The 16301-nt window shown below is 33.9% G+C and overlaps 1 protein-coding gene across 3 annotated transcripts in view; it reads left to right on the top strand.

Moving 5' to 3' along the window:
* LOC145287837 (kidney mitochondrial carrier protein 1-like) overlaps positions 1-16301 on the top strand; it is a 350123-nt gene that overhangs the window by 58059 nt on the left and 275763 nt on the right. For all 3 annotated transcript variants that reach the window (XM_080135708.1, XM_080135709.1, XM_080135710.1), the window contains exon 3: positions 14325-14472. In XM_080135708.1, coding sequence (XP_079991834.1) covers positions 14325-14472 — 148 coding nt within the window. The remainder of the gene's footprint in view (positions 1-14324; positions 14473-16301) is intronic.

The following is a 16301-nucleotide window of genomic DNA, read 5'->3' on the forward strand; positions in this document are numbered from 1 at the left end:
CTAGTTATTATTTTCATTTCATCACTTATTTCTTTAGGCACCTTTTCATCCTAATTTATATTTAATTTCCAAATTTTTCTCATTAATACCCTGCCTCTTATGCTTACAGGCAAGGTAAAATTTAGGGGGTCATACACTTTGGAAATCTGTGAAAGTACTAGACGCTTTGTGTAAGCTTCCTTTAACGTAAAAGGTGCTAAGCTTAAACTATCCTTCTCAGTGTTGTATCTATATCCCAACACTTTTTCATCCTGACAGCCATGTTCTACCAATCTACCTTCAGCCTTCATTAGGTTTCTTAATTCATCAGAATTGGAATTCCAAGATCGTAAGGTGAAGCCTCCTTCCTGCATTCTAACAAAACATTTTTTTTTATACAAATCTTGCATTTCATTTATATTGTTGCCAGTTACCAAGTTGTCCCCATAAAAGTTATTGCCCAATATTTTGCTGCATTTATCCTGAGGGTAAGACTTAACATGATGGTTCATTACATAATGGAGTATAAAAGGCGATGATGTATAGCCAAATACTATCGTTTTATATCTATAACAAATAAGTTTGTTTTCTCTTCTCCAAAAAAAAACAAAACCTATTTTTGTCGTATTCACTACTTAGTTTTATCATTAAGAAGGCCTGTTTAATATCTCCTAACATCACATATTTGTTGCTTCTGAAGTAAAGCAACAACTTCAATAAAGAACCCATTAAATCTATACCTGTATAGGCTGCTTCATTAATTGAAGGTAATTCCTTGTTTGTCTTTAATGAACAATTAAAGACGGGCCTTATTTTCGTTGTCACTTGTTCCGCAGTTTTTAAAACGGGTCTGTGGGGAATCCACGTATATTTATAGTAATTTGAAGGATTAACTTCTATTTGTTCGATGATTCCATCTTCTAGTTGTTTGCTGAAGATTGCATCGTATTTTTTAGTTAATCCTCTTTTATTTAAAAAGTTCATTGTTCGGTCTAACACCTTGAGAGCTATGAAATGGTTTGATGGAACTTTTTCGATCCTATCAGGATACCAGAGCAATTCTATATAATAATGCCCATCGATCTGTTTTATTCCTTCCCTAAATTTACTTATTTGCTTGTTGTCAAAGGAAATAGATTCTTGATCATTGGGCCTTATTCCCATAGATTCAAGACTAAAGAGATTTTCTAAGCCGTTGTCTACTTCACTGTCGGATAAAATATTCTCTAAGGGATTGAAATACGATTTAAGGGGATCCATTATTAGGTTAATTACTGTTTTATTATTTTTTTTTATTGGTTTTAATTGAGTGTTAAGCAAGTCATTTCTCTCGACTGAACTGATAAAATTGAAAATGTTTCCAATAGGAGCTACCCTATCATCTATGATAAAGTTATAACCACCCCCTATCTTTTTTATGGAAAAGGAAAGATATGTCTATCCCCATGAGCATATCTATTTCAATAGTGTCGTGTTCTTTATTTAAGTAAAAGGACTCATCAAGCAGATTTACACCCTGTAATTTTAATTTATTAATTACATCTTTCATTCCGTACATCGTGTAATTTATATTCATGCTTTCGTCTACCAATAGCGGAACAAAAAACATTCTATTCTTTAATTTTACCCCAGTAGACATTTGTTTAAATTTCTTAACTTGCCGTCCTAAATAACTATGTATCTCATGCTCTGATGAGAACAACTCATTATAATTTGGGGATAATGCTAGAGCAGCTTCTTTTGTTATAAAAGATCTTTAAGCACCTAACTTGTCTTTGTTTATGACCACATTTTAAATTTAGGGTCATAGTAGGTAACATATTACAAGTGTCCGTATTTTTCAAGGCATAACACAAGTTTGTTTGAACAGCCTTTTGAGTAGGACACAAAGAAGTTACATGTTCTTTTTTTTTACATGTGAGACACGGAAACTTTAAGAACCCCTTTTTTCCATAGCATTCTGATTCATTGTGACCTGAACCAGCACATCTGGTGCACAAGGACAGTTCTAAGATTCTTGCTAGTTTAGCCTCATAATTAGGATAAGTTTCACACTTTCCGAAGTAGTGTCCTTCCGAGGAACATAGCTTACACACGGATTTTTTTATAGCTTGTACTTTGAAATTTTGTACCGTTGGTACTTTATCTTTTGGGTTTATTTTAAAACTACGTTTAAAGTCATAACTACTGAATTTTTTTTTATCCTTAGCAATATTTTTTGCAGTTAAAGTCCGAGTTAGAGTTTTTAAAATATCCCTATAGTTATCAAATATTTGCTTTAAGTTGGGATAATTATTATTAACTTTATTAATTAATTCTTTAACAACTACTTTGGGAAGTTTAGTCATAATAATGTGACTAATTAGAATATTTCCAGAAAAACCCTCTTCCAAAAAATCAATTTCATATTGTTTTAGCTCATATAAGTAGGCCCTTATTTCTGATATATATAATATTTAACATTCAAATATTCTGGACTATATTCCTCATCAGGTTTAGCTTTTAATATGTTTTTTAATGTTTCGTCGATAATATATACTTTATCTAAAATCTCTTCTTTCAATAAATCTAAAGCAATTTTATAATTCGTATCGGTTATTGACAAATGTCTTATTTGTTTTAAGGCATAATCCTTCAAGTAACCGACCAAATAAGACAGTTTAGCTGAGTCTGACAATTTCCTTCTAGAATCAATCACATTGTTAAATTGAATTAAAAAATTGTGAAAGGCAAACTTATCCTTTTCATTTCCCGAAAAAGTGCTGCAATTCAAAGAAGGAGGTTTTCCCTCACTTAAAGTTTCTTCAATAGACAACGTTGAAGGAGTCTTGTCATCTTTACTGGTTATATAGTCCTCGTATTTGTCTGTACTCACTAAGATAAAAACATTATATTCGGCTTGACTATCTAATTCATTATTCAAGGCTTCTTCGTCTTTAATACTATAATCAACCCTTTGTGAAAAGGTATTAATTACCTCATTCCAATAATTGATTTTGGACACTTCATCATCAATGGCTTTTAACTGTTTTTTACACAGGGAAGTATTCAGGGTAGAATTGTCATACATGGTCTCCAGGCTATTAAAGTACATTGTTACTTTTCTTTTATGTGTAGCCCGGTTTCGTTTAAAAGACAGTAATTTTTCTCATATCATTTCAATATTCATATCCTCGGGTTTTTCTTCTTCCAGAAGGTTTTTAAGAGTTCCCTCCATGGTGACGTCTTCCTTAATAGCCATTTATTTTAGTAGGTATGAATAAGTACCGAAATTTGAATACAAGTGCAATAAAATAATTTTGTTTTTAATCCACGCGGGTAGAGTTTTGTCAAAACACTTTTTTTTTCTTTTTTTTTTTTTACAAGTGCAATGAAATAACTTTGTTTTTAATCCACGCGGGTAGAGTTTTTGTACGTTTTGAGCGTCCCAAATTCACGTTTTATAAAACTCGAGTAAGTATGTTCCATAAAAGTTTTTTGAATATGTCATAGTATACCGTTAGTTTGGATCCAGAATAATAATTTCTCTCTTGTGGAGTATCCATCCTTGAGGTAACTTGAGGTAACATCACTTGGAGAAGGTTCATTCCTCGTTGGTTATCCATATTAAATGTTATGGACGCGAATACCACAATGTTAACTGTTTTGGAAATATGTTAGAAATTTTTTTTTATTTCTAACGCGCCTCTCTTTTCTTGGTTCCTTGTTATCCGAACAACTTGGTTAATTTTGAGAAAGAATAACACAATAAAATTCTTGTATTTAAAATAACGTATATTTACAAGTAAAGGTTAAAGTTTCCAAAACAGTTGTTCTGGAGGAGTTTCTGTTTGTTGCAGAAAAAGAGAGTTATTTCTGAGAAGTGCTCGCTGTTAATCTTTTTTTTTCTTTTTTATTGTTGCAAGCAACTCCAAGTAATAGTGGGTAATTTGCATAAGTGGCTTTATGCAAATTACCTTACAAAGTTTGAGTACAAATAATTCTAACAATACTTCATAATTTTTCTTGGACTTTTAATATAGAAGAAAATTATGATGGAAATTAATTTGGGAAGTTTTGATATTAGATCAATTGATTTGTTTTGAAAATGTTGAAGTGATAAAGGTAGGATACTCCAACAATTTACACATTGGGAAATGTATTTAAGTCTGGGTAGATTATACCTACGTGTTCACTGTAGGCATGAGACGTGACCACATGCACCTACTTCCGATGCGCAGATTGCATTGTCTCGGTGTTCGATTTGGATGGAGAGGGCAGAGCAGTGCTCCATTTCATTACTTTGTAAGAATGTAAGCCGAACACGGAAATTGCAAAAAGTTCCACCTTTTCGTCTTTCATACAACATAACACTTGCACAATTTTTCATCTTTCATACAATTCAACACTTGCTCATTTTATCCCCTCTCATATATATATATATATATATATATATGTATATATATATATATATATATATATATATATATATATAATCAAAAAGAAACCTATATGTATGTATTGCAATTGTTTTCTTCATATGATTGGTTAGATTGTCCAGACTAAAATTATTCTGTTAAAAAAAATAAGGACAAAGACAATCAGAATGAAAAAGAAAAAGGATTATGTGTTACTAGCATTACCTGGTGGAAGCATGCCCTCCCCCTTGTAAAAAATGAAACTACAGTTGTTGTTGGTGGTCAAGCCCCAACATCCTAATATTAAGAACAACTTTCAGAATAGACACCCCATGTCAATGTATTTATGTATTAATTTGAAAACCCTGCTGAGACATCTTCAAAAAATGACATAATTTTTCTTAAAAGCACACAATATTCTAGTGAAAAATACAATAAATTTATACCTTAAAATATTGCAGCATTAAGAATTGATCATATAATGTTATAAATTGAATTTAAAAAAAAAACTTAATGCTGCAATATTTTAAGTTATAAATTTATTATATTTTTTACCAGAATATCTTGTCCTTTTCTTTTCTAGTTTTAACAAGTCCTTTACTTTTCCATGTTTAAGCTTAACCATATTACTTTTCATGCTCGCATTTTTTTATCATAATCTATGATTTTTCCAGGCTTCCAATAAATTCACTTGTTTTTTGTTTAATTTCAGTCTTATTTTTTTTTTTTTTGCACCCATAAACACATATATAATAACAATGTATGCCACTTATCTGCTTTAAATAAAATACCCCAATTATCTTCCTTTCATGTTTTCCTTATCTCTGTTTCACTTGGTGCTTCTCTTTTCGAAACAGCAGTGAATTAGTAGCAACAGTAGTCGCTGGAGCGACGTGGTTGCTGTGGAAACCTGTCATAAAAAGCGTCACTCACCTACTTACATAGTTTTCCAATTTTGAACACCAGAAAATTCATAACTTTTGTTTTACTGAACGAAAATTAAAAAAATTTTTTTACAATATAGCTAAGAAGGTGATCTATAAAATGTAATAATTGTTTGAAATTTTGTTGAAAAATGAGTGAGGGTGAAGCTTTAAAGCAGTTCTAAGTAACTAAAACTGCCACTTAACCTCATGATTGAATCATAAGGGCAAAATAAATGTACTTTAAAATATCTATTTACTTATTTATTTATTCAGTTATCAGCATTGTTAGGTTTGACAGCTGGAGACTATGGATAACTGAAAAGAATCAGGAGGATATTGAAAGTAACTTATTTTGGCAGTTATGCATTTGTTGCCACAAGAATCACGTTTTTTTTTTTTATTTTTGTTTCAGCAATTGTTTTTTTTGTTTTGTTTTTTTGACAATATGAGACCACTCCTTTCGGCGTCATCAAATATTTTTCTAAATTGGAGGTATTCATTTTTTTGTTTACACAGTTTTCAGAAAAGGACTGCTTCAATGTGTGCTGCTTAGTGATTTTGTGCTGTTCAGTGAATTTAATGATTTTCCTATTTTTGCTTCAAAAAGTTTGTCTGCTACTTTGCAGTGTATTGAGTGACTGATCGACGTCTTCTTACGTCAGATCGTAATCAAACCTGAGTGCATGATATCATGTTCCAAGCAAAGCCAATTGGATGCTGAGTTACATCTAGTTTAAATTATGCACAAATAGCACATTTAAATTACTTACAATTTACATGGCATTAAAATAACTTATGAATAAAAACCACATATGAGGGTCACAAAAAAAAAGTTGTTTTTTCGAAGTACATTCTTGATTTTAAAAAGGTATATCATTTTAAAAATAGAAGTACCAACGATTTTATTAATATAATATCGTATCATAGGAACAGAGGTGGCCCATGTATAGAACTGTGGAACTGCAGCACTACCAAGTTATTTCTGCTCAATCGATATTTATGAAATATGTTCCTCTTTTTATTTTATTTTCTTTCCTTTTATGTGTACATTTTAAAATCCATCAGTTTAATGATGGTAGCCATCCTCAAATTTATGCAAACATATTTTTTTAAAAACTTGCATGGAACTGTTACATCTATTTAGTGTGTTCTTGTGTGCATGTGAGAATTAGACAGCGCCACAAAGGATGGTGGACAGCTGTCACTCTTCACAGCGATTGGTCTCCCTCTGATCCTGATCGAATGTAGTCTTTGCTTTGGACTCTGTGTATGCTATTATTTTGTTTACTATGTTCTTGAAATGACGGTGATATAAAGTATAGAATTCAGGGTCATATTCTGCTAAAAATGTCCACTGAGAAAATCAAGATGAAAACTGAGAACCTTGTGATTTAGTTTTTGCTACCATTTAAATAGTATTACTAATTGACGAAAGACTACTAAGATGTATACTGAATAAATACTATGTAAAGGCCTTGCAAAAAGAAAATTTTTTTTTGAAAACTTTTTACTTAATGACAACATGGATCCAAACAAAGACAAATTTGAACTACTACAGTACGGTAATAAAGACCTTCTACGGGGAAAAATCTGGGTACTGGTGTGGCCAACAAGAAATAACATCAAAGGAAGTAGTGAAGGATCTAGGGATTTCTACGAGCAACATATTGACGACACTACAGCGATGTAACAGTTCCATGCAAGACAACTAACAGGATGGATACTGAGAACTTTCAGGAGTATTATGAACAGAAAGTGCATGGACTAGTGGACTGGACCTCTGTGTGGGTACAGTGGACAGCCTGGGTACAGTGGAGCTCCAGCTCAGCTGTCAATAAACGACAGAATAACACAAACTACAAACTACTTTACAAAAAAAAAAAAAGGGTCTTTATTTACAAATAGTTTTATTTACAATTATGTTTGTATAACAAAATATCCTTGTAAATAAAACTGTTTTTTGTAATACATATTTTAACTTTATCATTTAATTTTTTTGTTTTTTTACATAGGGGTCACCACTTATCAAGACCGGAGGCCACTCAAGGATAAGTGTTATTAAGTGTATAGTAGTCAATGGGATAATATCATAGTAATCGTTAATAGTGGAAATTTGGTGAATTGAATTACTTAAGGGGATGGCTCATCAAGAATTTGTTACCGTTGGACTTGAAGACAACCAAATCAGTCAGATGGAAAACAGGCAAACGGAAGAGAGTTCCACAGGCGTGCAGTTCTGAAAAAAGTAGCTTTGTTCATGGAATCTACGTTTTGGTTTAGGCACAGATAGAGTGGGGAAAATTATTTAGTGGTTTCAGCTAGACAGGTGTTTTTCGTAAAAGTTTGGCAAGGGGGGACCATAGATTGGAGCTCAGATGAGCACTTGCCATAGAAATAATTAAGCAGAGACAGGCTCGCAACGTCTCTTTTGTGAGAAAGAGGTTGCAGGGAAGAGAAAAGGGCATCCCCCACTAAGACTTGGACGTACTTGGCTTTTATACAGATAGAGAATTGCATTAGTAGTAAGGTATCTTCTGGAGTGGTAGAAGGATCCCACCATTTTCCCAGCGTCCTTGGCAACAGACCTGATGTACGTGTTCCATTTCAGATCAGGAGTAAAGGTCAAACCCAAAAGCTTATCAAAACATGGAGGCTCTCCAAGACGAGAGCCATCCATTTAAATTGATGCCAGATGGGGATCAGAGCGTTTATGATGTAAAGATAGAAGCTTGGTTTTGGATGCATTAAAAGTAACCAACCACCTCTTCCCCCACCATACCACGTACTCAAGATCAGAAGAGAGAGAATTAGAGAGAACCTTGTCATTTACGGCCTTTGATGTGTTGCCATAGATGGTCATGTCATCAGCATAGATGTCAACGAATGATTATAGTATGTATTTTGGGAGATCATTGATGAGTTGGGCCCAGGATGGAACCCTGAGGGACTCCAGCATTAATACTGTGGGCCTCTGATTTGTGCCCATCAACCACTACTCTTATGAACCTATCAGAGAGAAATGATTTAATGATTGAGAAAACATTACCAGTGATACCATAGTTGGAAATCTTGTGAAGTAGGCCCTTATGCCATACTCTATCAAAGGCCTTCGATATGTCAAGAGCAATTGCCCTAGAAAGGTAGCCTTTGTCAAGAGATTCACTAATCCTATGGGATATAACCCCCATTATATATAATAACATCTGCTGTAGATCTTGCGGAGCGGAAACCATATTGCATGTCACTAAGAAGGTTGTTTCTGCTGAGGTGGTTGACTACTTCTTTATTTAATATGAATTCCAACAACTTACTCATGATACACAGGAGACTTATTAGTCTGTACTGAGAGGGAGATGACTTTTCACCTAAATTCTTAAATACAGGGCATACTGATGAGGTATTCCAGGGTGTTGGAAAGCACTTCTCCTTGAGGCAACGTTTAAACAGTTTTTTAAGTATGGGGGCAAGTTCTGGTTGGAGCTTCTTCAGCACTATAACTGGAATGCCGTTCTGGTTGGAGCTTCTTCAGCACTATAACTGGAATCAAGGTTCTTGATTAGCTTGGCAACCTCATCCACAGATATTTCTATGTTGCATAGTGTGTTGTCTGTTATAGAAGTTGATGCCTTCGTCGCATAGGGTAGAATTAGCTGCAAAGTTCTTGGCAAATAGTTTGGCCTTGTCTGATGCTGACGAGATGACCTCAGGTCCATTGATGATGGTTGGGATAGAACGCACACTTCTGGTGAAAACCAAGCCGCTGCTCAGCTACTTTGGATCTAACGGACTGAGTATATAGCTCTCTTGCATTTTTTATTACTCTTTTACAGTGGTTGCTGGCAATCCTGAAAGCAGCTTTAGTCTCAGTACATCTATTATGTTGGTAACTATGGAAAAAGTGATTTCTGTGTGCGATGGCAGCAGCACATTCTGAGGAGAACCATGGCTGGCTGTTAGGTTTTTGTTGGAATTTTTTAGATGGTATGAATCGATCTATGCCTACAATTAACCATTCTGTCAGGTCTGATACTATAGAGGACACATCCTTTTTAAACATGGAATGGAGAGGTAGATTGGATATGAATGTACGGAAGCTATCCCAGTCAGCCATACAGTATCAATATACAGTATGGTGGAGAGGTACCTCTGAAGACTTATTACATTTCATTTTTATCTTAACTGATACAACGGAGTAGTTGGAGGATCCAAGAGGAAATAGAACGGAACATAAACATAGTTCAGGGGAAGTTGTAGGAAAAGGTCTAGAAGGCTTGCATACTGACTGGTAATATCGGGCACACGGGTGGGTTTGTGAACAATCTGAGTGAGGTCATAGGCAGTGGCAAAATCATGACAGAACCTCCCCTCGTCATCAGTCTTATTTGAGTGGGTCAGCCATTCCACATTATGGACATTGAAGTCACCGCAAATGTGAATGTTAGCCGAAGGATGGCAGACAGTATGTGGTCAATTTTCGCACATATACTCTTAAAGATAGTAACCCCACTGTTGTGGGGGGCGATAGAGGGTAAATATAAATGCAGTGCTGTAAGCTAGTGCAACCCGGAAGTACATATAAGGTAAATTAGGGTCTTCTCTGGAGATATCCCTACCACATGGAAAGTCATCTTTAATGTAGGCACATATTCCATGCCCATGGCGATCTTGATTTAGATGTTAAGTTAGAGTATCCTTTAATTATGAATTCATCTAGGGAAGTGATTGGCCCTATGCCAGTTTCACTTAGAAAGAATATGTCCAGTTTCATATCCTGTAATTGGGTTTCAACCTCTCGAAGGTTGAAACCTAGACCCTTGATGTTGGAGAAGGAGACCTGGTAGTAGGGGTTTACGTTGGAGGATGGGGTTCTAGGTTTATTCGTGTTTTGTTTTTGGAGATTTGTCATGTTGAGATTTTGGGATTTGTGGAACAGGTCGATAGACTTGATTAGAGCAGGACCAGAGAGGGAAAGTAAGAGAAAAAAGACAAGATTTTTTTTTTTTTTTTTTTTTGTAGCACATGATAAGGTAAAGTCGTAACAATTACTCACTAGTATGGCATCGAGAGGCCCTACTAGAAACTACTGTATAGTCCAGAATCCATTCACCAAATGGCAATACAGCAGCCCCGGTACTTTGCACCTGCTGATAGGACAGCCTCCTTAGTGGTTAATCCAAGGTTCGGGTCCCTGACTATCAGGCGGATAATGTCAGCCCAGATGAAACGTTTATCTCCAGCACCCTTACTAGTGATATGACCACAAGGATAGACATAGAAACAGAAATTTTCCGACATCTCAGACTACTGTTCACAAAGTACTACTGACCTGGAAAGCAGCTTTTTCTTCACCCTTTGTCAGAAAAATCACTCATTGGAAATGAGAACTGAAGAACAAAAAAGGAGAAGCAAGAGTTACTGGAGCTGCCGATAACACATCCACATATATTATCTACTCTCCATTTAAAAAAAAAAAAAGGTGAGAAGGACTTATTAATATCTACTTTTATAAGTCCGTTGACCCATTCCCAGTTTAGGACAGTACTTGAAGATAGTCTCCCCCTCCCATGTTAATGCATGGATACTTTTTGCCTTTATCTACCTCGAGCTAGAATGGTCGATCATTCCAGCTACACCCCATAATAAATATGCTATAATGGAACTTTTATCAAATTGGAAAGTCTGATTAAGAAGTAATACCTTTAGGGTTACGTATTAAGTTTAGATTAGCTCGAAGTAATGCATACTTTAGAGAGAGAAAAAAAAAAGCCGCATGTTTTTGAGTTCAGATAATATGCAGTTATAATTTGGGAAATGTTCAATTTCACAGGAGACTTTCTTTTTTTATATATTTGGATTGAACTTGTTAGCAGACAGAGACAAAATTTTTGTTAAATTAAAACTAAAATAGAATTCCTCCTAGATTGAAGAAACTCAACTTTTTGCGAGCTACATTAAAATCTAACTATATTATGTCCGGAAATAAATATCTGATATTATCCCCTCCTCTTCACTTTTTAAAAATAAAGTATTCTCGATAATAAAAACCGACCTGGTGTCTTACTTTACTGTTATTTTTTTGTTTGTTTGCTTACAGGAAAAACGTAAACCTTTTTTCTTATTTTGTAAAGTTTACAAAATTAAAATAATAATTTTAATTAAAAAGAGTATTGCATATTATCCATTTCTGTATGCTAACAAGTTTAAAAGCAAAGTTAAAAAAAATATGTCTTGTAATTTTTCATTTGGACAAATACTTTTTGCATGCTTATTTTAAGGCGCGCAGAAATTACAATCGACTTTTATTTATATTTTTTGTGCACATTAGTTTTCTTTCTTATTTTTCAAAAATGTCCTATTTTTTTGCATTGTTTTCATTAACAAAAAAACAAAAAAAAAACTCTTTAAACGGGTACATATTGCATGTATGTTTGTTTTTAAGTATATTTATTTATATGTATGCGTTTTTCTTTCTTTCTTTTTTTTACAAAACTGCATAATCAAATTTAAGAAATGGCTTCTTTTTCACATACCCACCCCTTTTTAAGGTTAAAATACCTTCCATTTCTTTTATTTCTCTTCCCTGTACACATATATCTGTTTTGACATTTGAACACAATTAAAAATGGCGTCTTTTTACATGCTAAAATTTTAAGATCCAAATGATTTCTAATTTTTGTTATGTATAATTGAATATAAAAATATATATATATATATTTATTTTTGAGCAGAACAAACACAAGGGACTTCCCCATTATAAAAAATAGGGTGAATGTTGCAATATTTTTGATTCATAATGGGGTATGATCCCACACAGTCGGCCGATTCTATTTATAAACGATGCTGCTAGAAACTGACAAATCGAATTAATTCACGTTTTGCTACCAACTAATCAGAAACCAGAATTACTCCATAAATATTAAACCTGTTCTGTAGCAATTTTGCATGTTTTTTCCGTCTTGACACGGTAAGAATCTTTTGCTCTGTGGAACTGTCTACTGCAAACAAGTCACCTCTCAGGACTTGTGTGTAACAATGAACCATTGGAAACTGTTCTGTCGACTGCAAACCAGTCACCTCTCAAGACTTGTTTAGAACAGCAAACCATCGGAAACTGTTCTGAAACTAAACATGGCTTACACTTCTAGAATATGCATTTAAAAAAAACATAGTTTTATGAAGCAGCATCCCCACTAATCTTAGCCACAAGCTGCCACTGATTAGAAATTTTGCACATTAAAAATTTTAAAATATCAATTGTTGTTTGGTTGGCTTTTCATATCCATATTTCAAAAAAAAAAAAAGAAAAAAGTCCATCTGTTTATTTTACTGTAAAATGTTCATTCAAATATTTTTCAAAATTAAAGTTAGATATTAATATAAAAAATGTTTTAAAAGGCAAGCAAAGGGAAGGGAGAGGGCTCTACAATTTTTTCATCCTTTTCTTCCACTTGCATGCTGAAATTTGTTTACATTGAACTTGAAACATAAGTTATTTAAAATAAGTTTGATTTTAGCAAAAGTGAAAGTTTCAGAAACTTTGATGTTAAAACACTAAAATTCTGAGACTATTAATAAGTAGTTGAGGTATTTTTGCATGCCTTATAATTTTTTTAAGGAAATTTTTCAATTGTTTGAAAAAGCAGTATACAACTGGTAGTTTAAAGTGTTCTTATTGTACAATTTTAAGAATATTAAGATTGGTTGCTTTAATTTGGAAAAATAAGGTAATGTGTAAAATTGACTTTTTGAAAAAAAATAAATAGCATGTTCGAAGTAAATACAGGGTAAATACACAATAAATATGTCGCCCAAAAGAAAATAACACTACAGTTTAAAACTTTTATTGAAAAAAATCAATTCAGATAACTTACTGACATGTATTCAATGTAGCTGCCTTCAGCCTCAATCACTGCTTCAATACAGGTTCAGTGAGAGAATGGTACAAAGTCATAGCACTCCTTCTGAAGCCAAGCCTGGATCTCTTTGGACTTGTGGGCCGGCGCTAAGTCCTGCTGCCACTTGATTGCCACTGTCTGCCAGTGCCCACCTGATTGCACGATCGTCCCCCTCTTCAGCACATTCAGCTACACTTTGGTAGTGACTTTCAATCCGACTTTGAAGATCTGAGGTGACATGATGTGACCCTCACTTGAAACCACCCCAATGACCATAACCATAGTAGGAAACTTCATTGAACTGTACCCTCATGTGTTGAAGCATCTGAATTTGCATTTTTAGGGTGCTGGCAATGGTCCTGTTGTCATAACTTGGATCGATAGAGCATGAGTTGTAAAGCGGCGCATCTCCAATCTCACTTGAACATTGTGTCACTTTCAGACATGATAGAAGGTTCCTATCACTTTTGGGATTCGTACACAATTGGCCAACTAGTACATGGTCTGCAACAAAAAAGGAAACCTGTTTTCATCAAGCAGAAATCGAATCATGTGGTCTTTTCTAAGGCGGCAATTTTATCGTTCCACCTTTTTATCATGTGACAGAAACAGTTTTTCTTGGAGAAAAGCTACTGGAATAAGAATGACGTAGCATTAGTCAAATTAGCTGGAACAAATGAAGCAGGAAATAATCGGACAATTTTGAAGAGCACGTTCCCAACAGTATTTGAAGAAGAGATTGAGACTAGCAACATTATCTGAACCTTATCAAGAAATGGAAAAGAAGATGCTTGATTCAATAGTACTCCATATAAGGTTTCATTTGTAGACTAATGTGTGAAAAATTGTTTGGAATGATAAACCAACTTTATGAGAAGCAGAAAGAGCAATGGATCTAATATATAAACTCAAAGATTTAATGAGAAAACAAAAGAACAAGAAGTTTCAGAGTTATCCATGAAAATCTCAGAAACAAAAAAGTCCTGTCTACAATTGAAAGCCACAAACTAAGTCTTAACAGGATTAAACAAGCCATTTCTTTTCTTATATTGATGTTGCATAACTTTGCCCTTTCTGCTTTTTCTTTTTCTCTATCTTTACATTTGCAAGTTTTAATTCTATCATAGGTACATTTCCAATTGACACAACCAAAACCCGACTACAGATCCAGGGGCAAGTCATTGATGCTAGACTTAGAGAATGCAAATACAGAGGAATGTTTCATGCATTTGTTAGGATCTTCCGCGAGGAAGGATTCTGTGCTCTATACTCGGGGTAAGTTTCTGTTATTTTGTTTCCACTGCTGAATAAAAGTGGAGAGAAAGAGGAGAATGACCTTCATGTTCACACCATCTGCTCTACAATAATGTACTCAATCACTGACAGATGACTAAAAAATAAAATTATTTAAACGAATCATTTCATTTTTTTTTTCATGCCTGTGAACAAGAATTAATGTTTTGTTTGTTTTTGTCTAACCATTAGTGTTACTAGAGATTACTCCTATCAGTATCTTGACACTAGTTTGTACATCTCAAAAGAAAAAGATTAACAAGATGTTTGAATGGCATGGCCTGCCAACTACAGTAGCAGTTCCTATTTAACAGCATTGTGGAGGCGTTTGAAGTTATGAGGACTAGAGAATGGCTGCAGTACACAAAACCTCACAAACCTGAAAGTGGAAGCTGCATAAATCCTGTTTAATCCATAGGGCTAGAATGTTCTCATTCCATCAATAGAAGTATTGAAACTTATTGTGTGAGACTTGAACATCCGTTGGACCATGGGTGCATGTAAGAATAAAAATTCTAAGATGAGAACACATAATCCGAACAATCTAAATAATATAAATTATTAATTCTTGTTTCAAAAATTCTAGAGCGTAAAATATTTCTTTAAAAACATTCTGATATAAAGTATGTGTTATGTAATTAATGATTTTCTACACAAACTTATACAAAAGATGCAATCATATTTATGTCTGCATGTTCTGTATTTCTACTGCCAGGTTCAATGAGTGCACTCTAATGTCCTACAGGTATCCAAAACCAAAATTTTATTTTCATTATATCTAAAAAAAATTAATGTGGTCATATAGATTTTTGTAAACCATAAACAAAAGTACCAAATTTATTTTGGTAGCTCAATTAGCAATCGAGTTATGATTGTTCAAAGTTTGTCGGAAAGTTGAAAATTTGCTATCATGGTTTAGAAGCCAAATTTCATAGCATAATGTAGAATCCTTATAAATGTAATGTCATCTTGTGGTAAATGAAAATCAATACTAATGAAAGCAATAATTATTAGTTGAGGCAACGGGAGAAAAAAGTGCAAATATGACACGGAAATGCAACTTAAACTGTTCATATCAATTTCATTTCAATAATTATAAATTAATAAAACCACTCAATTGTGGACCATGTAAAAGCAATCGAACACACAATTTGGTAACAAGGGCAAAAAAGGGTTTAAAAAAATGAATCAAAAGTATATGTTACTGAAATTGCTGTAAAAATGTAACCATTGAAGGTAGAAGCTTAAAAATTGACTAATTTTTCGGTGAGGAATTTCAAAAATATTTGTCTTGTTTCTAATAACAAAACTTTTTGCCACAGAAATATTTTTACTTTGGGGAATTTAAACTTGCACAAAAAAGGGCTGACAACAATAAGATTTAGAAATTTGTTATACAAAAAGTCACAAGTCAGTTTTTTCAAACATTGAAAAACTTTCAACTTAAAAAGACAAGTAAGATATTTTAAAGGCAGAGGTCTTTCCTTACTCTCACAGAATTCTTTCATAGGCTTCTGCTATGCTAGATATTTCAAGAACACTCCAAATCCTACCATCACTTGAAACTGGCATTATCTCAAAACCTCATCTATAAACAAATGCTGACTCTACCTGTGCAATGAGAAAAATCCAGGTTGTCCTCGACAGTCGTACATCTAAACAATATGATATAAATGTGGGAGGGCCTCAAGGGTCTATCCTTGGACCGCTATTGTTCCTAATATTCATAAATTACCTCCCCGAGAAAATTGTTTCTGAGATGGGTATGTATGCTGATGACACCACACTCTATAACTGGCAGGACAGGAAAA

Source organism: Euprymna scolopes, chromosome 11, assembly GCF_053919585.1.
Source record: "Euprymna scolopes isolate OS-2025 chromosome 11, ASM5391958v1, whole genome shotgun sequence".
NCBI lineage: Eukaryota > Metazoa > Mollusca > Cephalopoda > Sepiida > Sepiolidae > Euprymna > Euprymna scolopes.